The sequence below is a fragment of the Corvus hawaiiensis genome, chromosome Z, assembly GCF_020740725.1.
Source record: "Corvus hawaiiensis isolate bCorHaw1 chromosome Z, bCorHaw1.pri.cur, whole genome shotgun sequence".
Classification (NCBI taxonomy): domain Eukaryota; kingdom Metazoa; phylum Chordata; class Aves; order Passeriformes; family Corvidae; genus Corvus; species Corvus hawaiiensis.
Genome location: NC_063255.1, coordinates 7,110,213 through 7,132,960, shown reverse-complemented (window position 1 = coordinate 7,132,960; position 22,748 = coordinate 7,110,213). Strand labels below are relative to the sequence as shown.

General features: G+C 39.2%; 1 protein-coding gene across 5 annotated transcripts in view; it reads left to right on the top strand.

Annotated features, from left to right (window-relative positions):
- IL31RA (interleukin 31 receptor A) overlaps window positions 1–22,748 on the top strand; it is a 42,082-nt gene that overhangs the window by 7,620 nt on the left and 11,714 nt on the right. For 2 of the 5 annotated variants that reach the window (XM_048291911.1, XM_048291910.1), the window contains 10 exons: window positions 1,915–2,003; window positions 9,345–9,426; window positions 10,310–10,603; window positions 11,997–12,117; window positions 13,552–13,718; window positions 14,834–14,985; window positions 18,240–18,405; window positions 19,005–19,087; window positions 19,628–19,844; window positions 21,038–21,220. In XM_048291911.1, the coding sequence (XP_048147868.1) occupies window positions 9,375–9,426; window positions 10,310–10,603; window positions 11,997–12,117; window positions 13,552–13,718; window positions 14,834–14,985; window positions 18,240–18,405; window positions 19,005–19,087; window positions 19,628–19,844; window positions 21,038–21,220 (1,435 nt within the window). In that variant the 5' untranslated portion in view covers window positions 1,915–2,003; window positions 9,345–9,374. The other 3 variants (XM_048291913.1, XM_048291912.1, XM_048291914.1) reach the window with 2 other exon arrangements.

Below are 22,748 nucleotides of genomic sequence, written 5' to 3'. Positions count from 1 at the left end.
GGTCCCTGTGCTCATTTTCGTTTATATGAAGTGTGGGGGAGTGTGAAACTCTTCCTCGCACTGTTACACGCGTGGATCTCTAGCAGTGAAGTTTGCTTGCGTTTGCATTTCTCCAAGCGTTTGTCCCAGACTTCGGGCAGGATATGCTTCTGGGTGTCTTCGGGCCAAAAAGCTCCTTTTGGTTTCTTTCTTTCAAGTCCATGAGACAGAAAGAATTGAAACTTTCTGTTTAGCTCATTGCATTAATCTCATTTTCTAAAGAATGCAGTACAGATGCTTGGCAGTGGCTTTCCTTGTGTGTGTAATGTTCTCATTATGTGTTCTCAAAATGTTTGCAATGTATGCAATCATCAAAGGAAGTAAAAGCTCTTACTTAATTGCTCTCTGCTTAATTTGTATTCATTCACATTTTCTCGAAGTGATGTATCATATTTTAATGAACTGGGCCCAGGTTTCTTCAATGTTTGCCATTTCTGCCTTCTGAGGAAAAAATATTTTCGTAATGGGTTTGTGTATATATATATCACGAGTATCATGTTCATGTACTCATGCTTAAATTGGGAAGTGTCAGTTGTCTTCTCACCTGTAATGGACTGTATGATTTGTCTTTTGGAAGTGGAGGGTCTGGAGCACAAGTTCTGTGAGGAGCAGCTGAAGGAGCTTGGGGTGTTTATCCTGGAGAAAAGGAGGCTCAGGAGAGACCTTATCAGTCTCTACACGTGCCTGAAAGGTTGTGGTGAGATGAGGGTTAGTCTCTTCTCCCAAGTTATAAGCAACGGATGAGGAAATTGCCACAAGTTGCACCAGGGAAGGTTAGATTGGATATTCGGAAAACTTTCTTATCGGAAAAGGTTCTCAAGCACTGGAACAAGCTGCCTGGGGAATTGGTGGAGTCACTGTCCCTGTGGGTATTTAAAAGGCACGTAGATGTGACACTTGGGAACATGGGTTAGCGGTGGACATGGCATTGCTGGGTTAATGGTTGCACTTGATGGTCTTCTTGAACCAAAATGATTTTATGATTGTCTAAAATAGTTGAAATCCAACTTCTAGACTCTCTGTGAATTAAGACACTGATTGGGCAAGAGAATGTTTTCATGCTTGAAGGAAGCTTTGTGTGTTAGGCAAAAGAACGGAGTGGTCAGTTCAGATTTTTCTGTTGGAGGGTAATCTATAACAAAACAGGTCTCAAAAGGGATAAAAAGGGAGAAAAAAGCTTTGGGTTTGTATCACAGAGATTGTAGTGTTGAAGATTAAAAATTTTGATTTTTTTGTATAATAATCATTTAAACCTGGGGAATTTTTGCATGATTTGGTGCTTGTAGAGGGCATTTTCAGTTCAAAAATGCCATACTAAGAGATGTCAAAACATAACTGTGTTTAGTAGGTCCCATGGAGCCTGATTTCTCACTACTGTGCTGTGTTTTGCCTTGCAATTTTGGCTAAGATACAAAAGTATTGTTAGTAAAGGTAACAGCATAGATAGTAAAGAATAGCAGGATAGATAACCTTTACTATTTGATTTGAAGCAGCAGGGTTATGATGCTGCAGTGAGTCTGAGCTTATAATGTTTTCTAGAATACACAATTAAATGTCTTCTTCAGAATGTTGTGTTACATGTACAGGTAAGTTTCAGGGTCATGGTCATCTTTTTTGAGTGTGAAGAAAGTATGAAAGTGAAGTTTTGTGCTCATTTTGTTCTCTTTCCTTCTCGTGTTTGTGGGAGCATGGTGTTACCTGCACTGTGTTCTGTGTTGTTCTACTTGCAGCACTGCAGCAGTACAAGGATTATAACTATATTATACATTTTGGGGCTGTAGCTGATTCCATAACAGTCCAGGAAAGTTTTTATTTGCTTTCTTCCAAAACATATTTTGTTGGCATTATAAAAGTAGGTGTGTGTTTTACATCTAGGTCCAGTCTGAGGTTGAGAGACAAGACTGGAGAAGGTGAGCTAATGCTCTGAAGCAGTAGAGAGAATCTTCCTTCTGATTTTATGACAGGTGTGTATTCTGTATAAACTTTAGATTGAAACCACCCAAATGTAAAAGATTTTGATCTGGCTACCGTCTTTTCAGTGAGAGCTCTACATTTCTTTGGAGTTCAGTGCATGGATCCTGCTACCCTGGCTGTCCATTTTGCTCACCTAGTTGCTTGCCACATGAGAGACAACTTGTTCTCCACCAACACGAAGGGGCATGAAGGCAACCATTGTCTAATAACATCTTACTTACTGAAAATGTCTGATGCAAAATCATCTCTCAAAGTAGACCCTTGCAGTTCAAATAGACTGTGTAGTCACTCAGACAATCAGCCTAAGAAGGAGGCTTGCTCCAAGACCAGATCTGTATGTTAACCTTCTTTAAACCATAGCTTGTCTGTTTTTTCTTTCTCAGTGAAAAAAGAACAGGTAATGACCTGCTCTGAAAGCAACATTCTGTCTGGTAATATAACCAACATTTAGTTATAGTGATACTGATGGCCTGACCTTTCCTCTAGTGAGTATTATCAAATTGGATACAATCATGTAGTTATAATAAAAGAAATGACATGTATGTAAAGATAAAGCAAGTGAATCTTGTTTTGTTTCTAACTTTAAAATTTTTCCATAAAAATTGTTTCTTTTATGAGGTACAATATATTAATTAGTAAAAAAAAAAAAAATCTGTTTTGCAGCTTTTTTTATCTATCTGAGCATTTTATACATTAAGAATTATATAGAGACTTGTTTGTTATGCTTGTTTGGAAAATAGTGAGTCATATTCTATTTTTCCCTATTAATATCAAGCTTGTATAGTTAGAAATTTGATTTAAATTCCAATATAACAGCATTTTATATTATAATGAATGAATATTCTATGTTCTGCTTTATAAGAAAACAAAGGGGGTTTATCAAAACATAATGTTTTGCATCTGAACTGCAGGGTATACTAAGCAAAATAACTGTTATCAGCAGTTATTGGCAGACCTGACTTTTCCTGGTCACAATGTCCTTCAGGATTTTAGAACAAAAATATCTCATCCTTTTGTGCCTACATTCTCTATTGAGAGACTGAAAGAGGAAAAATTACTTTTCTGCTTTTTCCGTTTCCAGTTGAAGTTTTTAAATTCACAAGTTGTTTGTGTGATGATGTTTTGGGGTTTTTTTGACGTGATGTTGTTTTTAGAACAAGTTTCTGTGGTCACCATACAGAAACATATACATATGTATATGATACAGCGTTTTGACAGTGTCATCATGTGGCTCCTTCAGATATGTCTATAAGCGTAGTAGTTTTCTCAATAGATATGTATTGTTTGATTTTATTTCCTTTAAGTGGTGTTAGCAGGTTATTAGTTAATAGATTATTAGTTAGTAGACTAAGTTTTTAAAATACATATAGATTTCTTTTCCAAATGAAAGTGCACCTAACACCTGTTTAAATCAAGTTCTATTTAAAGGTAAATGTTTTAAATCCTGTTCATCCTGGTCTGAGGTTCAGTTGACTATTTTTAGCTCAGTGAAAGACTGTGGATTGTGAAATCAGTGTGCCCAGGATCTTTCGTCACAGTGTCTGTCATTTTTCCCGTGGATGGGCTTGTCTGTGCTTAAGTCATAGGGGTTAAGGAGTTAAGAAAACCCATTAGATGTCCCTCAAATTTACTGCTTCTTCCATTATGTTTATGTGTCATTGTCTTCTCCAACCAACGTAGAAACCCCTCCATTTTCCTCTTCTGATGCTCACTGGTACTCGCCTTTGGTGCAATCCTGACCTATCATGAATCTGATGCACCCTGTTACCTAAAAAGGATGCTGAAGTACATGTTTGAATCATTTGCCTGAAATGTCCTTTTTCCCTCTAGGATTTGTGTAAATGCTGATGTATTTGAATCTTGGGGTTCTTAAAATTGATGGTTATTGCTTTTCCTGGTGCATTTTGTAGAACATCACAGTTAGGTGGCCCAGTGGGCCAGAGTGGAGGCTTTCAGCATTTGCTGACTGTGTATAGGGTGAGGTCTGTCTCTCCATATGGCAGCTATCATGGGAGAGCTATAGCAATGGATAGTAAAGACTAAATAAAAGGAGAGTTCAGTTTCTTTCCTCCTTCATAGTTGTTAGATGAGTGTCAGACTTGGTAGTAAAGAATTTCCTGTCACATTCCAGCAAAGATGTTAAAAGTTCTTGAAGATGACTGGAACGAAGAATGGTGCTGAGTGGTGCCACATTCAGTTGACAGCTGGTTGCTTCTCCTGGGCTCACTATGGGGCCCAGTCCTGTTCAGTGTCTTTATTACTGATCCTCACAAGGGGTTCAAGTGCACCCTCAGTCAGTTTGCAGATGAAACGTGGTTGGGCAGGAGTTGATCTGCTGGAGGGCAGAAAGGGTCTGCAGACAGATCTGGGCAGGCTGGATCGATGGGCTGAGGCCAATGGTGTGAGGTTCAACAAGGCCAAGTGCTGGGTTACAAGAACCCCAGGCAGCAGCACAGGCTGGGACAGAGGGGCTGGAGAGGACCTGGGGGTGCTGGTGCCAGCAGCTGAACATGAGCCAGGGTGTGCCCAGGTGGCCAAGAAGGCAAATGGGATCTTGGCCTGGATCAGCAATAGTGTGGCCAGCAGGACCAGGGCAGGGATTGTCCCCCTCTACTTGGCACTGCGCACCTTGATTCCATGGCTATGTTGCAAGGAAGACGAAGGTTAGGGATAATGTGGGCCCTCTTCAAAAGCAAATGGGAGACATGGATACCCTGGGAAAAGAGAAGGCAGAGGTTCTCAACAACCTCTGTGCCTCTGTCTTTGACAGCAAGTGTTCCAGCCATTTCAATCAAGCTGAGAAAGGCTAATGCAGGGTTGGGAGAATGAAGACCCTAAACCCACTGTAGGAAAGGATCAGGTCTGAGACCATCTAAGGAACCTGAATGGTTGTAAGTCCATGGGATCCAATAAGATTTGTCTGTAGGTCCTGAGGGAGGTGGCAGAAGAAGCTGCTAAGCCATTATACATAATTTTTGAAAAATTGTACCAGTCAAATAAAGTCCCTGATGACTGAAAAAAGCAAACTATAACCCCCATTTAAAAAAAGGGGAATGCAGAAGCCCTGAGGAGCTACAGACCAGTCAGTCTCTCCTCTGTGCCAAAAAAGATCATGGAGCAGATTCTCCTGGAAACTATGCTAAGGTGCATAGAAAATAAAGAGGTGATTGGGACAACCAACGTAGCTTTACTAAGGGCAAACCATGCCTGACAAATTTGGTGGTCTTCTATGATGGGGCTACAGCTTTGGTGGACAAGGGCAGAGTAACTCTGAGGAAGGTATATTTTCAGCTTTTACCGGCTAGCACTTGTATTTCAATGCCTCAGAAAGCGTTGAGCAACCCAGAGAGGTAGCACGGGCAATCTGGCACTTTAGTAGCTCTAAAATCGGTACCTGTATCAGCTGCAAAGCAAATACCACCAGCAGAAGCCAAGAGGGAGAAATATAGCTCCCTGCTCGCTCAATTTCCCACAGTTAGGAGCTTTCAAAAGAAACAGACGACAAGATGTTCGCAGAAAACATAGCAGAGCCAGGAGAGGGCGGGGCCTCCCTCGATCGTCTGTTGTATCCAGAGAAGGGGAAAGGGGAGGACTGGGGGCGGACCCGGGGTGACCAGACAGTGAGACACTGCTGAAGAGTCTGAGTTACATTTGGTTTTGCCCATGCTTGGAACAAAGGGGTCCAGAGCACATGTTCAGAGCAAGTGTCTTTGGGAGGGGGAGGGGAAGCTCAGAACAGGTAGCAACATAACTCCCCTTGTCTACCTGGATTTATGCAAAGAATTTGACATCGTCCCACTTGCCATCCTTGTCTCTGTATTGGAGAGATGTGGATTTGATGGATGGACCACTTTGGATAAAGAACTGGCTGGATGGCAACACATACAAAGTTGTGATCAACAGCTCATTGTCTACAGAGACCAGGGATGAGTGATGTCCCTCAGGGGTTGGTCCTGGGGCTGATGCAGTTCCACACCTCTGTCAGTGACATGGACGGTGGGATTGAGGGCACCCTCAGCAAGTTTGCTGATGACACTGAGCTGTGTGGGGCAGTTGACACATACTGGAGGGAAGGGATGGCATCCACAGGGACCTGGACAGGCCTGAGAGGTGGCACCAAGCAAACCTCATGGAGTTCAGCAAGGCTGACTGCAAGGTCCTTCACCTGCATTGGGGCAATCCCAGACACATGAACAGGCTGGGCAGAGAAGTGGAGAGCAGCCCTGTGGGGAAGGACTTGGGTGTGATGGCTGATGAAAAATGCACCACGAGCGGGCAGTGAGTGCTCGCAGCCCAGAAAGCCAAGGGAATCCTGGGCTGCATCCAAAGGAGAGTGGCCAGCAGGTCAAGGGATGTGATTCTGCTCCTCTGCTCTGCTGAGACCCCACCTGGAGCACTGCATCCAGCTCTGGGGTCCCCAGCATAATGACAAGGAGTTGTTAGAGCAAGTCCAGAGGAGGGCCAGGAGGCTGATAAGAGGACTGGAGTACCCTCCCTGTGAGGGTAGGCTGAGAAAGTTGGGGCTGTTCATCCTGGAGAAGAGAAGGTTGTGTGGGGACCTCACAGACACCTTCCAGTATCTGAAGGGGCCTACAGGAAAGCTGGAGAGGGACTGTCTGACAGGAACTGGAGTGGCAGGGTAAGGAGGAATGGGTACATACTGAAAGAGGGGAAATTTATATTAGACACTAGCAGGAAATTCTTTATTGTGTGGGTGGTGAGACACTGGAAGAAGTTGCTCAGGGAAGTTGTGGATGCCCCATCCCTGGAAGTGTTTGAGGCCAGTTTGGATAAGGCGTTGAGCAACCTGGTCTACTAGGAGGTGTCCCTGAACATGGAAGGGAGGTTAGGATTAGATGGTATTTAAGATACCTTCCAACCCTTAACATTCTGTGATTCAATGACTCTATGATATGGTGTCTTGACATTTATAGATGTGGCATGCTCTTTATTCTTGGTGTAACATCTACACTGTATGCAGAGGTGTGTAGTTAAAAACAATCTTAGAATTGGATCTGAATGGAAAATGGTTTCATGTCCTGAAATGGGGGAGAAGGGCAATTAAGAAATGGTCTTAAATACAATAGGGGGAAAAGTTAACTTTGAGTAATTTTTTCGTCTGACTTTAAAGTTTTTAAATCACAGCTCTTCCAAACGCGGTAATTTAATCAGAAGTATTGAGACATTATTCATCAACTGTGTTACACAAGTTTTATTTATTTAATGTGACCCTTACTGAGATTGCATCTTCCTACAAGATATCTGGCCTTGCTGAATCAATTTTTTAATCAACTGAAGAAGACAGTTCTGTTCATATTTGTTTAGTCATCAGAATTGAGCTTTTATAGGCATCTTTCAATTAAATACTTAAATTTTCACTCAGGCATGTTCTTTCATCACTTTTACATGTACAACCTCTTCAGTAAACAGCCAAAGAGCTATTTTGTCACGTATCAGTGTCCTGACAAGCATATAAGATTTGAGCAGCACTGTAACCTGCTGAATCACCCTGGTTTCTGGCATGTAGTAACTAGCAGCTGGCATGTCAAATTAACAGCTGCTAATTGATTCTGGAGAAAAAGGAGGCGGAGGACTGAACCAAATTAACAGCTCACGTCTGGGAAAAGTCATGGAGGTCTCACTCCCCAGTTCTCTCCTCTGTTTCACCAACTCCTGTGCCTGTCTGATCATGTAGCAAGTTGCTTAATGTAGTACAAATACTTTTTTTTCCTTAGTTTTCTGCTGTTTTGGCAAGTGGAAGTGACTTACTGTATGGTTGAGTACTAGAGAAGCACTAGAAGAGGAGGAAAGGGTACAGGATGGATACAGAATGAGGAGCACCCCCTGGATGTGGATGGGATCTTAGGCTATTTAAGCTTTCTGGTGTGCATGTCAAACTAGAATTTTTCAAATCCTTTGTCTGGGGAGGTAAAACCCCAGACAGCAGTACAGGGAGCTGGCCAAGTGGAGGGCAGAACATGAGCCAGCAATGTGCCCCTGTGACAAAGAATGCTGGTTTCCTGGGCTGTGTTAGGACTGCAACCAGCAGGTCAAGGGAGGTGATCCTGCCCCTCTGTTCAGCACTGCTGAGCCGACACTTGGAGTATTTTGTTCAGTTCTGGACTCCCGATGTCAAGAGAGAAATGGGCATACCAGAGAGAGTTCAGGGAATAGCCACAATGATGATTAATGTACTGGAGCATCTGCCATATGGGAGCTGGAACTATTCAGCCTAGAGAAGAGAAAGCTCAGAGGAGATCTCATCAGTACCTGAGGGGAGGGTGCAAAGAGGGTAGAGCCAGAATCTCTCCAGTGATAGGACCAGAGGCAGTGGGTACAAGCTGAAACACAGGAGGTTCCCTCTGAACATCAGGAAATACTTCTTTGGTGTGAGAGTGAATGAGTACTGGAGCAGGTTATCTATCCAGAGAGTTTGTGGAGTCTCTGTCAAGGGAGATCTTCAAAAGCTGTCTGGACATGGTCCTAGGAGGCCCTGTGTAAGCAGGGAGTTTGGATCAGATGGTGTGTAGGGGTCCCTTCCATAAACACATTCTGTGATTCTGTAAGAGCTGACAGCAGCACTTGAGGCAAGAAGAGTGTTTGATTTTTGTAATTTTTTCTCATGGAATCCTAGATTCAGCTGTCCTTTTGGAAGAAATCAGTCTCTGCTTTGCTTTCCCCATTCTTAACATAGAGTTAAAGGTTTTTCGGCTGCACAGTAGTTCAGTTCTTTTCTTCGAAAAGAAAGCCAAAGAGAGGTGCTTTCCTTTGTTTTTGCGGCGTGTACTCAGGTCTGTTGCCAGGTACACTTGGCCAGGATAAAACCAATATGAATTCATCCTCTTTTAGGTGAAAGGCAACCTGCACTGTTGTCCACTTCCTGAACAATTTCTTTATTAGGTGGTGATGCACAAGATAGGCAGATCATTCCTTCTCCTGCAACAGCCTTAACTTTAAAAAGAATTCACTAGATGAATCTGCTTAGGAAAGACTAGGCAGGCTGCGTGTCAAGTGAATGGAGATACATTTCTTGCCAGTTATTTACATGGTCTTTGGAAGGTAAAACCCTTGTGTGAATTGGATTGCCCTTACCAGAGTTTTAGGTACACTTACCTTTCTCTTGATTATGGGAAATGTATGCAACTTATCTTAGGAAAACTGCATCAAATTTCTCCATTGTTCAGGAAAGTAACATTTAAAAAAAGCAATACTTCACTTGAATACAAGAGAGAAAAGCTGAATAACATTATTAACTCTTACACAAATGCTAACAAGGTGTTAAAAGGGCATCTTTAGTTGAATATATTATTTTTATTTTTATTTTATGACAGCATTTTCTGCCTATACTTACTGAGAAGGAAATGTTCAACAGTTTGATTTGGATGTTTGTCCTGCTCTGCAGCTCTGTAGCAGGTATGCTTCTGGATTTTTACCACCTGTCTTGCCATAAGAAATTTTTCCGAAAGGTAACATTCTCCAAGTGAAATTTTGAGGAGTTCTGAAAGCAGGAAAAGTTTATTTTAAAAGTAGAAGTTAGTAGGTGATTGACTTAGTGTACAGTATATATAGAAAAATTAATTTATGGTAGTTTTGATGTCTTCTTGTTGACAGATTTATTTATGAAATTTATTTATTTAATAATTTTAAATTAATGAAATTTGGCTTCAAGAAATAAGTAGCACCAACCCCCCCTAACAAAAACAGTTTGTTCCTTCCAGGACTCTAATGGATGATTCTTGCACTGTTTGATAACTTTGTGCTCAATTCATTTATTCAGCCCACTTATGTGTTCTTCTTTTACATGTGTTTTGTATCTGCACTCTGTCTGGGAATATAAATTCTAAGAAGTATTGAAATATATTACAGCTTAGTTGTAAATTTTAGTCTTACTGTTTTAATGTATTTTTGGATATTTTAAGTAGTAATGATAAATGCATATAAATTACATGCATATCTTTTACCTATAGGAATATTTTATAGAAACAGGCTTAAAATACAAGACTTTCTTTTCTTCATTTAGGGCTATTAAAAAGGTTTCTGAATGGAAACTTCCTCATTATTTCTGTGAATTTGTTGAAACATTACTCTAATGTAATACCTATTGTAATACAGTAATTAATGTGAACTGAGTTTTCAAACAGCAGTATCTGATTTGAATAACTAACTGGGTATTTTATTTGAATTCTGTATGAAAAAAATTAATTAAATTATCTGTAGACAACAAAACAACTTACCATTTTTCTACTAGTATTTTAAGAGGAATTTGTCTATGAGATGTCTTTGATTTTGTTTCTAGATGAAAACTCTATCACAGATGCTGACATTTTTCCTTCATCTCCTAAAATTGAAAGAGGATCCCCCCTGAAACTATTCTGTGTTCTTAGAAAGAGCTACCTGCCTCAGAGAAATGCAAGCCACATCATCTGGAAACTGAATGATGAATTAATTGCTTCAGAAAACTGTAACATTGTGAATGAGACTGTATCTAGTGTAACCATTCATAATTTCACGTACAACACAGCTAATGTGAAGTGTTTAATGAACTTGGACAAGGAACAACTTTTGACTCACACAGAAGTTAAGTCTGGCTGTAAGTAGAAAGGCAGAAAAAATAATCTTAACACTTTAAAGTAATTTACTGTAATAATTTTACTTTTAAAACAGCTACTTTTGGTTGTGGCATTTTAAAACACCTGTATTCAAGTGCATTTTTTTTTTTCTGAAATAAAGCATGAAATTACCAGTATTTTATACTGACACAGGTCTGTAACCTCTCTGACCCTGACTTTCGCCTAGCTGAAGTTTTCTGTTGAGTTCCAAAGGTATTGAGTCTGTCCCATTGGTTATATCTCCTTTCTAGCCTAGCCAACTTCAGCTTTCTCCAGAGAGATTTCCTCTCTAATCCTCTCTTCTGAAGAAATGATAATTACACTCTCTCATGGAGAACGTTAAAATATGTATATGAATTCTTTAATTTATTGAACAGATTAAGTCCAGATTGTACTAACGTATGCCTGGGGGTCCCATTCTAATAAAGAAGTAATAAAAGCAAGACATCTGTAGAAAAAAATCCAGCAAAAGGTCTTGCTTGTCTGCAAAGTTTAATGTGCTGTAAGCTTATTGATAAAAGAAAGATCTTTTGAGAATTCTATTAGATGGGACAGAAAAATACTATTTTGAAAAGAGGGCTTTTTCAACCAGTTTATTTCACTGGGCACAGTTCTCTTCCTTTCTACTCAGACTTCTTCTAACCAGTGATGAAATTGAGCTGTAACAAAAAAGTCTTTCAGGGTGTAACATTTTTATGGATGACTTCAGACTATAGAGGAAGACTATAGAGATTGCAGAAGATTGTTTCCTTTGTGCTATCTTGCTTATAAGATAAAGAGAGCCCAGAATTAGTGATCTCTTTGAGATCACTTAGTCACGTAGATCTGTTTCCCAGAAACTTGTCTTCTGCACTCTTGAGGTTGTGCAGGTTTCTCAGATTCGGGTTTTTCATAGCGTGAACAATTAGATATTCTGGGAGATAACCAAAAGGAGTTTTATCTGTCAGAGAATGCCTTTTTTGAGGGGTTGCTTTTGCTGTTTCTTTGTTTTCCTCTTACTTTCTGGGCTCACCTTAAACTACAGGTGTGTTGCAGGGGGGGAGACTGTGTGTGTGTATACTTAGATGTTCAAGACAGTGTATGCAGTGGTTTGATACATGATAGTTAAAGAGTCACTGCCTTTAGGCACACTTAGTAAAGTATTTCTGAGAAGTGGTTGGAGAAAATCTCGTTGTCTCCTCAGGATAAGAAAGAGTGGCTTTCGTTTTGGTTTTGTGAGGAGTTCTCAGGGCAGTGAAGAATGATAAAACGAAGTGCTGACTGACACTGAATGAAGTTTGCCATAATCTGCTTTTTGACCAACAAAATCAGGTGTATGTTAAAATTACTTATTTTTACTGGATTTTTTTTTTTTTTAAACCTTTGTCATTGTAGTTCGTCCAGACAGGCCAGAAAATATTTCCTGCATTTATTTCTATAAGGATAACCTTACCTGTACCTGGAATGCAGGAAGAGAAACAAGTTTTACAACAAACTATACTCTTTACCGAAAACTGTAAGTACAAGAGATGCTGGGAACTGGGTTGCTGGGGTGTGACAACCAGCTCTCTTGCTCTCTCATCCTGACTTCTGCTTAAAGAAAACTTGAAATCATCACGGAGATTGGAGTCTTGGCATTTCTCGGTGAATATTGATTAATTCAGGGTTGATAATTGCTGATAAAGTATAGTCTGATATCTTTTTTGTATGCTGTATAAAGGAAATGAGTATTCTCAACCCAATATTCAGTAGAGAAATATTTATATCAAAGCTGATTCCCTTGAAGTAACATTACCAATAAAATTGGAAGTTGAGTGACCTTATGTACAGATGAAGAATGGAGGCATTTTATGGGTGAGTTTCCCAGAAACTTTCTATATAATGAACTATCCTCATTTTGAATGAGTATAAAAGATTGCTTCCTCATCTGCTTTAAAAAATTCCCTGTCAAAATTCATTAAGCCACTGATTTACTGCAGTATTCTGCTTGACTCCAGCAACATTTAACCTAGGGACCCTGGGAGTCATGAGGTTTCAGTGAAAGAATCCGGAGTTGTCCTTTTGGATTGCTTGGGGATTTCTATTTACAAATTATGTGGTCTCATGCTTTTCAGCAGAGAAACACAGATACTTGGTTCTTTCAATTTCTGTTAGATTTTAAATATTGGTTAGGAGCTTGCTTTTTCATAAGTGACTGTGAAAATGGTGAAATCAGTGTTGTTCCAAGGCAGATCTCAGATAGCACAGATTTGTCCCAGATGCACTTGTCAATCTGTCTTTCATAGTGCTGCTTCTAGTAGTGTTCTTTTTCTGCCTAACCAAGACTCCAGGTAATATTGTTTCATGAAGAGATTTCCAAAATGCCTAAAGTTATTCTTGATAATGGGAAGGAATTCAGACTCTGGAGGGCGCTTTTTCATATTGTACTAGTGCATACTATATTTTTTATTTAAGTTGTAGGGTAGGAAAACCTCTTTAGTTTTATCTCCATTTTAGCTTTGGCATTTTAGGCTTCCACCTTTTTAATGTGGAACTTTCTTACTACTTCTGGTGTTTCTATATTTTATAACTTAGCTGAGTTTATGAAGCCAGAAGCTAAAACAGCCATTGAAAGCACGTTTCAGTATTATTCCTTCCTCTATAAGTACAAACCTTTTATTAACCACAGAGTGAATTGGATTGCAGAACTGTTTCCAGCCAAATCTAAACATTAGTTTTAATCCAGATATCTCCCTAGCTGAGTTTAGCATATGACTACAAAAGCACTGGTACAAGGGAGCAGGGAAATTAGGAAAGAGTATTCGTTTACACAAACATGTCATCTAAAGATGTTCACTGGTAAAAAAGTCTTGCAACCTCAAAGGTATATAAATAATACCCTAACAATTTGTTTGAATTATTGTAAGAAAATCCTCTCGTTTCTAACTGCTTTTATTTTTCTCTTTTTTAGGATGAATTCTCCAAATACAGTCAGCTCCTGCCAGAATACAACAGAGTCATGTTCATTTTTTTATCCAAATACTCCGTATGATAGGGATTTTTGTTTTCAGGTGGAAGCTAAAAATGTTTTGGGTAGCTCTTCATCAGACTGCATTCATATACCTTTGATAAAAATAGGTAGGTAATTAAAAAAGAGGTGATAAAGATTTTATTTATGACCTTTCCATGTAAAATTCTTCAAACTGGTTGGTGTTACAGCAGTAATTTTCAGCAGTTTCTTGATCTTTCTGTGAGGTGGTGAAAAATGACAGGGTGTTGTTTTCATGCTGTGAAACATCTAACTGCAACAATATTGTTTTAAGCTAAAGGCCGTATATTAAAACCTTTTGTCAACCTAATTGGTACTCGGACTGTACTTTAATATTTCTGAGTGCTACCAAGCATCAATACAACACCTGGCTGTAAATGAATAGTGATATTATAATTTCTCAAGGGCCACCCATCATTTACTCTGCTTTTCTATATTCTGGTTAGGAATGTTAAAAAAATGCACTTGTTCTAGTGTGCAATAATAATTCCACACAGGAGCAGTAATAATATCTTCTGTACCTCTTCTCCCTCTGTCCTATGCTTTTCTTCTGTTCATTTTGGTGGTGTAGTTAATCAATAACCCTTATAAACTGACTGCTTTTTGCTGCAGCACTCGTCATCAGTCATATCCTTTATTCCTGTTTTCAGACCTGCTGTGACTCCTCATTACTCTCCACATTCTCTATGCCAGACATGTCTTTTCTCATTGCTAGTCCATTCTTTTCCCGCCATCTTCTTTACACTTCTCACCCCCTCAGATCTTTTTCAGCTGAATTGTTTCCTCATTTGCAGTTCAGTCTTGCCTTTGGCATCCCAGCTCTGCTTCATTTGTTTTCCTTGCTGTTGTCTCTGGGTACTATTTTTGAGTCCTGATGCAAATGAAAGACATCTGCACGTATATTTGAGGGCAGGTTCACAGCAGAATCACAGAGTCATAGAAAAGCTTGGGTGGGCAGAGACACCTTCCCCTAGACCAGGTTGTTCAAAGTCCCATGTAATTAAATCAGGTATTTATGCATCTCTTACAGATAACTTCCCATATGTAGAATTATGTTTATAAAATAAAAATCATCACATGAATACTCTGATAGGGAGTGTTATTGAGATAAGGATTTAAATTCTTGGAACACACACAGACAGAGAAATTCTGAACTTTTATAGAAGCGTTTTGCTCTCTTAATGTTTTTGTTTCTTCATTCTAGAGAAATTTGCTCCTCCTGAAATACTTTCAGTTAAAAAAATCCCTGGTATAAAGCAGTTACTTACGGTAACCTGGAAAATGCCTGAGAAGATTTTCCCTTCAAAACATTTAATTTGCCAGGTTCAATACAGAAACTTGTATTCAAACTTTACAGTAAGTTACATCATTTTTCTTCTGAATGCCAGTTTCTTTTTGACTAACTTCTTAATATTATAAGAATTTAAGTAGAAAAAAAGCAACAAGTTGTTTGAAATAGTGATTATAACCTTGTTATTTTTTTAGTGGAATGTTATCAGGGGTGCATGATCTTAAGATGCATGATTCTAACACTGTTTGGTTTTCTAGGGTTAATTGTCCTCTTTCTTTTGGTCAGTACCTGTTTTGGTACGTACCATGCTTCTCAATATTATTCTGTGAAAGGATGAGGTATGACCCTAGACCAAGCGATTACACAGGCAGTCAGTCACAATATTTTATTTTTCCCTTGCATTCTGGTGGTGAAAACAGCACTCACTCAGAATCACAGTATTTAAATCTGATTAAGATGGAATAATGTTACATTTATTTTAAAGTGAATGAAAATACAAATTTTGCAAGATGGAAAGTAAGAGAAGTTATTTTTCTTAGTTTGTCTTTTTGACACTTGAATGGTTGTAAAAAAACCCAGTATTTGCATATTTCAGATGATCTATTTCTATGGTCCTCAGTATGGAAGGGATTGTGTTTATGGTTTTACTGTTTCTTCTTCCAAATTAAAGAATTGGCCAAGTTTATTGGATTGTCTTTTTAAATTTATTGAACTGAGATGTCTACCTTGATCTTACTGTTTTATGCACTATATGTATAATTTTGGGAGAGAAAAATTCATCAAGGTCGTCTTCAGAGCTTTAAAAAAGTTTCTGACACTAAAGGTGTTTCTGGCTAGCATCCTTCTCACATTGTCAAGCATCATTATTGTAGATATGACATACTAGTTCTTGGATTCATGATATAATATTCGAGATGATTGGATGGGCAGGCTGGCTCAGGTCCAGTTGGGGTATTAGAAATGGAACTAATATTTGTCCAAAAGATCTGTTTGAGATGTTTATCCCTTCGGAGTTGTCAGGATTTCCAGGATTGTCCTGGGATTAAAGTATGCTCGAGATGTCACTGAGATGATTTATTGCTGAATCAGTCTCATGTTTATTGAAGGGTGAGACAGCAGAGTCCTTACGAACAGCATCTCCAATATCAAAGGCAGTAGTTACAGTAGCAATGGCAGAAGCGGTAGGCCTGGCAGCTGCAGCAGGTACAGATGCCAGGTAGCAGCAATTCAATGAGGTAGCAGCAGCTTGCTGAAGAAGCAGCAGCCAGCCTCACTATCTCTACAAGGCTTTTTATAACTTTTTTAGCCAATTAGCAAATGCCACAAAGCTTGCTACACATTTGTACCAATCAACACTGTATAATTTGCCACAATGCGTACTTTCTTAACCAATAAACATATTGCTATTATAGCCTATTGCACAAGCTTACACTAATACATCTTAACTTTCTAGGAAACTTTATTATTAAACTTATTATTAAACTCAAAACTCTTTACTCTTTTACTTATCACTATTATTTCTTGTATAAAGTATATTTTTACTACATTTCTATTCGTATAAGGAATATTTATTTCAAAACTACAAAACTGCATTTGCTTTAGTTTTGCAAAAGCTTATTGCTCTAAGTCAGGCAGTTTTTGCCAAGGCAGCAAATTGAAACATGTATCCATTTCTATCTGCTCAAGCACAATGTCGTTTATGTATTCTGTCGGCACCTGCGGGCTCTCTGTGAGAGCTCCCTGCAACTTCATTTCCCACACGGAGTCAAGGCACTGGTGTCCTTGTGACACTTATATGCTATGAGGTCCTTTCCAAATGTTGAAAACATTCACCTTCTTGGAGGTCTATAGCTTTATTGTGTATTGTGTCTATTTTTCCACACCTGCATTAGAAATCACCTATCTGGTTTTTTGCTATCAAATACAGTGTCCATTTGCTTCCTCAGATCACACCTGCATTTTCCCACAGACATTCTGGAAAAAACAGTAGCTATCCATGATTAGTAAAGACATAGGAGCTGTTTCTCTGTCAGCACATATATGCAAAACAAAACCCCAACATCAACCCCCAAAAAAAACCTAACTAAAAAATGTTTGAGCAAATGACAAATATCTTCTTGTCCTTTAAAGTCATCTGAGCAAACCAGTCTAAATAGTTTGGTGTGAACTGTTTTTACTGAGTGAAAAACAAGTGATCTGTTTTTGTACTTGCATATACTAAGTTTCTAATTATAATGCAGTATTGGTAACTGCCCTTTGGCAAATAACTAAAACTTAATATGAGGTGTCCCCAGTTCTGTGTCAGATTCTGACACAGGCTGGTAATAGTTTTGGAGCCCTTTTTATTGTATGTTTGTTGTAGAGTCTGTTACTGACAGTGGTTTGGAGAGTCCTGAATTCATTCTCATAGAAGCAGGTATTTTTTGACAGTGAATTTCTTGAGATCAGATCAGACTAAAATCTCCAGTTACATTAGGCAGTGCACTTCCCATTATGGTGTTCATACGAGTGGGTGTCTGCATTTTGTGTTGTTATAGACTGATGCATTTTTCATTGGAAGTTTCAACTGGTGGAAGCCAAGAATGTCTTCACTGTGTTTTAGCCCTGTTATTCTAAGTGTTGAAGTGAGTGAGATTCCTTTTAAGACAAAGAAATGACTCACATTGTCATTACTTTTCTGAAAAGATACCGCATCATTTATTTCTCATATGCCTGTTTTCTTTCACCACTTACAGGCTTCATCTTATTTTTTACTTCTTGGTACCAGAATTTTGCCTTTTCATTTGCCTTTTCATTTTAATCCTATGTTGATAATCTTTGGGAAAGCCCACAGCCACACTGTTGGATGGCTAAAAGCGAGAAGGCCCTGTAACTCAGGAAAGATATAAAAGACAGGAAACAAGTACCCAGCTGACTCACAAACTTCTTGAATCACTGCTTCCCCCAGGATGGTCTTGTGGGACATTATTGTAGTAATGGCTTTAACAATAACCAGTTGCTTCCCACCAGTGGGATCTGCATTCTTCCAGCAGCTCCTGTGCACAGCTGCTCTAGAATCACATGTGAGCTGCGCACTGTTCAAGCCACAGGTCAGTCAGTACAGACCTAGTTGGAATAAAGTTTTTCAGACCCTGGAGTTTTACAGGAAGAACAAAGGTCCTACACAGAAAAATGAAGTATAAAACAAGCAATCTTGAGTTTCAGAGGAGTGAGGTGGGATACACAAAAACTGCATCTTTTGTGGTTTTTTAAGAAAATAAGTCATATATCTACATGTAATTTTTTATCAAATAATTTTTGCTCATGTACCTTTTTTCAGAAATTTGTCAATGTCTCACTGAATCTAGAAAATAAAACAGGGTCATGTAATCTCACAGGTCTGTGGGACTCCACAGACTATTCTGTTGCCATTCAGTGTGTCAATAATGGGTCAGCATTTTGGAGTGGATGGAGTGGAGAAAAAAAAGGAAGCACAGAAGAAAAAGGTAAGCTACCTACCTGTAATAGTTTTCTTCTGTTACACTTTGAGGCATTAGGATTTAGTAGGGAAAAACTGTGTTTCAGCATATTATCAATCTATTGAATTTAGAATCCTGTTGCTTAAACAGAACATGTGTATTTTGTTTGAATATAAACTGAAAGATGAGCAAGTAGTGCAGGTGATTTGAAAAGTGATTCAAGCAACATAGTGCTAAGGAAGAAAACATGAATAGACAGACTGAAGAGAGGGAAAATTAAGAGTGTAGATGGAGATTTAACAGTGAAAAGTAAGATAGTAGCAGAAAAGTAGTGCAGCATATATGTTCAATGAAATAAATTATAAGTAGAGAAATTAAAATGTCAGTTATAAAACAAGGCTAGAAAATCTCCTCTAGGAGACTCTAATAAAAGCGAGCAGCGGGAAACTTATGAAATTAACTAAATTAGGGATTAGGAAAAAAAGGGCATAGCACTACAGAAAACTTACTTTCAGTAAGTTTCTCTTAGACTCTATGTTTGAAACCTTTTGATTGTTTTCACCGTATTAGACTGTCTTTTTAATACAGCAACAAATTGCAAGTTATTTGTTTTTGTTTTTAAATAGCTCCTTCAGGAAAAGTGGATTTGTGGAGAGTAATTGAGCCTTCACACTCATCTCAAAATAGATCTGTACATCTTATGTGGAAGGTATATACAGTTTTTGTGAATTGATAATTGTATTGGTATCTTGTCGCTGATACTGTGTTTAAGTATTTTAGTGTTGTAGGACACATAACTGCCAGAGGCATTTGCTGTTACCAGAAAAAAACCCTCACTGAACTAAATGAGAATTGAAAAGGCTTTTGTTTAGTGAATGGTAAAAGAATGGAGTTTTGTAATCTGTGTGGAAAAGGGAGCATTTAATTGTGTTCAGATCACTGGAAAATCTCATTGAAAGTCCTTAAACTGCATTTAAACAATCCATTTTTCCAAAGCTGTGTTTAAATTCACTTTAATCTTCTAGCAAAGTGTCCAAAGGCTTTTTGCATTTCAAATCTCAGTATTTGACTTTTGAAATCTGTCAAGGAAATTGCCATGGCTGTCTGTCCTAAAGACGGGCCTGAAGAAAATACCTTGCTTTTCTAAATACAGTGTGATAGTTTTGTAATTTGGCCTTTAATACAGCGTATGTTTTGGCTTGTCCAAATAACACTGTGAAACACTTACTACTGTATATTTTTTTAACAGCCATTAAAAAGCTTTCCACCTTCTGGGAGAATTCTAGGCTACAAAATACAGTATTTTCCAGAAAAAAAGACTGCTCTTAAAAGGACAAACAACTCTACTGAAAAGAAAATCACTTTACTTTTAAATGAAGAGGCACATATAGTATCTGTCACTGCCTGTAACTCTGCTGGAGAGTCTCCTGAAGCCATTTTGAGGATTCCATCCACTGATGAAAAAAGTAAGATTTCTCAATGTCATATTTTTCTCATTAATGAAAAAGTGGTTTTCATTACATCTGTTTAAGTTCTGATATAGTGGAAGCAAAACTGTGCTAAGGGCTTCTGTCATAAGTATCTATGTATATTTTGCCATCATGCATCATGTAACTGTTACAGACAATTATTGTTGGGGGTTTTGTTTTGAGATACAATTGTTAAGATATGAATACTTTATGATGTCTTATTGCATTTCTATTGTATTACTTTCTGAGGGGTTTTTTGGTTGGTTTAGTTTTTTCTCTAACTTTGCACCTCCCAAATAAATTTATGGAATGCTCCCTTTGTTAGCTCATAATACCTGGTTACCACAGGGTACTAGTGCAGAGTATTTAACAACGTAATTCAAAGATATGATAAATAGAAGTCGCTAAGTTGTGTTAGTGGAAGTAGAGAGAGAAGCCTTGTGTTTAATCTTATTTCATAAGCATTCCCAGAGTACCCATCCCACCCACTGCCTGGGTTAGGAAGCTGGTCTGCTCTAGCACAAGAGTTGCTCTTTGGCTCTTACGTTTAATTCTGATACTGCTTTGAGCCTTGCATTGCAACATCCTGCTACCTGCTATGATCTGGCAGAGAGACTGTATTTGACACACTTGAATCACCTCTACATCACTTGTTCATGATGTAAGTGCTAATGTTCCCCTGGAATTGCTCAATCAAATTTCATTTCTCATCAGAAGACTGGATACGTAGATTTGATGTAATTTTGTGCTAGAGTTTGCTTACTACCTCCCTATCCACGTTTGTATCTCACCATAGATTTTTTTCTGATTTTTCCATGCTGTGATATGCTTTCCTCCCACCAAACACATTTCTTTTTTTCCTCTGCTTTGTCAGGTCTTTTTTGCCTCTGCTTTGCCAGGTTGGGTTTTCACTCAGACTTTCATTACTTCTATTCTGCAGGCTGATGGTTCACTTCTGCTTCAGTGTCATTCATGACCTTGCTGACTTGCCTTATTGTTCTCCTATTACCTTTGTCATCTCAATCAAAATTGCTTATGAGCTACCTGCAAAATTGGTAGTAACTTGGTTTATAAAATTTTACACACTATGAAATTTGGATTCTAAAAGAGCGACTGGTTCTTGAATTCTGTATGTGTTTTTCAGGTGTTTATGAAGACAGAATTGCTGATACTTTCTGTTAAATTTTTAGCCTTTCAGGTGATTGAAACAGTAACAACCTCTACAACAAATGAAGAAGTGGTTGTGCAGTGGAAAACCTCTGAACCAGAACCAGCCAAATATGTGGTTGAGTGGTATGAGGAATCAGAGATGGACCCTTTTGGTAGATCATGGCAATATGTATCGAATTCTACAAAGTGGAAAAATAACAAAAGTATGTTTATCAGTTACAGCTGTAACAATGTACAGATGTACATATATTTATAGGTAGATTGGAAAGAACAAACAAGGATGAACTCATGTAGCTTTCCTCAGACCATTTTAAACACAACAGTATTATTGCATGTTTTACTGAAATCTCTGCAGGTAATGTAATAGCTTTTTTTAATCTTTCAAATTTTCATGCAATGTACAAGGTGTGGTGTTTGATCCCATATAAGATTAGGCTACCAATTTTGTGTTAAAGCAGTTCCATGGCTTGATCTTATCCCAGTAGGGAGGCCTGTGACTGATGTCAGTGATGTGACTCTTTTAGCAGAGAAATCTAGAACTAAAAAGAATTTGAATATGGGAGAAGGTCATGCTCCTTCATGTGTTTTAGAGAGAGAACGTCATAGTCCTCCATGGGTGGCAGGGGGATGGCCTGCTTCACCATGATCTTCACTACAGGTGGCAAAGGAATCTTTACATCCCCTGTTCCAGCATGGGTTCCCACCCACAGGAGACAGTCCTCACTGAACTTCTCTGGCATGGCTGCAGTTATTCACAAACTGCTCCAGTGTGGCTCCCCTGTGAGGGCACGTTCTCCACGTGCTCCAGTGTGGGATCCTCCACAGGCTTCAGGTGGATTCTCCATTGTGGACTCATTCACGCATCACAGTCCCTTCAACTCAAGTTCACAGTGGAGTTCCAGCCTGTTCAGAACATCAGCACAGAAACAGCAGCACTGCCCTGGCCAGCCCAGGCACATCCCCATGGCTGTTATCAAAATGTTCTCAGGCACAAATCAGTTAAGCAGTGCATCACTACAGCAAACAGCAAAAGCAAAAAGCAGCCACTAACTAGCACTAGACTCTAATATCCAGTCAAGCAAGCGAGCCCCATAGCAAGCACAGGAACCTGCTTAACACTAGCTGAACAGCACTAACAGCTATGAGTTCAGTCTAGTACATACCAATCAAATCTGTCATCATTTCAATGGTTCGACTCCTGCCTGGCTCCCCAAAAAGGATGGCTGTGGTTTAACCCCAGCCAGCAGCCAAGCCTAGGCAGCTGCTCGCTTACTGAGTGAGATCAGGGAGACAATCAGCAGGGTAAAAGCAGGAGAACTCGTGGGCTGTGGTACAGACAGTGTAATAGGGAAAAAAAAAGCCCCCCACACAGGCAAAGCAAACAAGGAATTAATTCACTGCTTCCCATGGGCAGGCAGGTGTTCAGTCATCTCCAAGAGAGCAGGGCCCCATCACATGTAACAATGACTTGGGAAGGCCAACACCATCACTCCAAATGTCCCCCCATTCCTTCTTCTTCCCCCATTTTATATGCTGAGTGTGATGTCACATGTTCTGGAATATCCCTCTGGTCAGTTGGGGTCACCTGTCCCAGCTGTGTCTCCTCCCAACCTCCCGTGCACCCCCAGCCCCCTCACCAGTGAGGCAGTATGAGAAGCAGAAGAGGCCTTGGCTCTGTGTGAGCCCTGCTCAGCAATAGCAAAAATAACTCTGTACTATCAACCCTGTGTT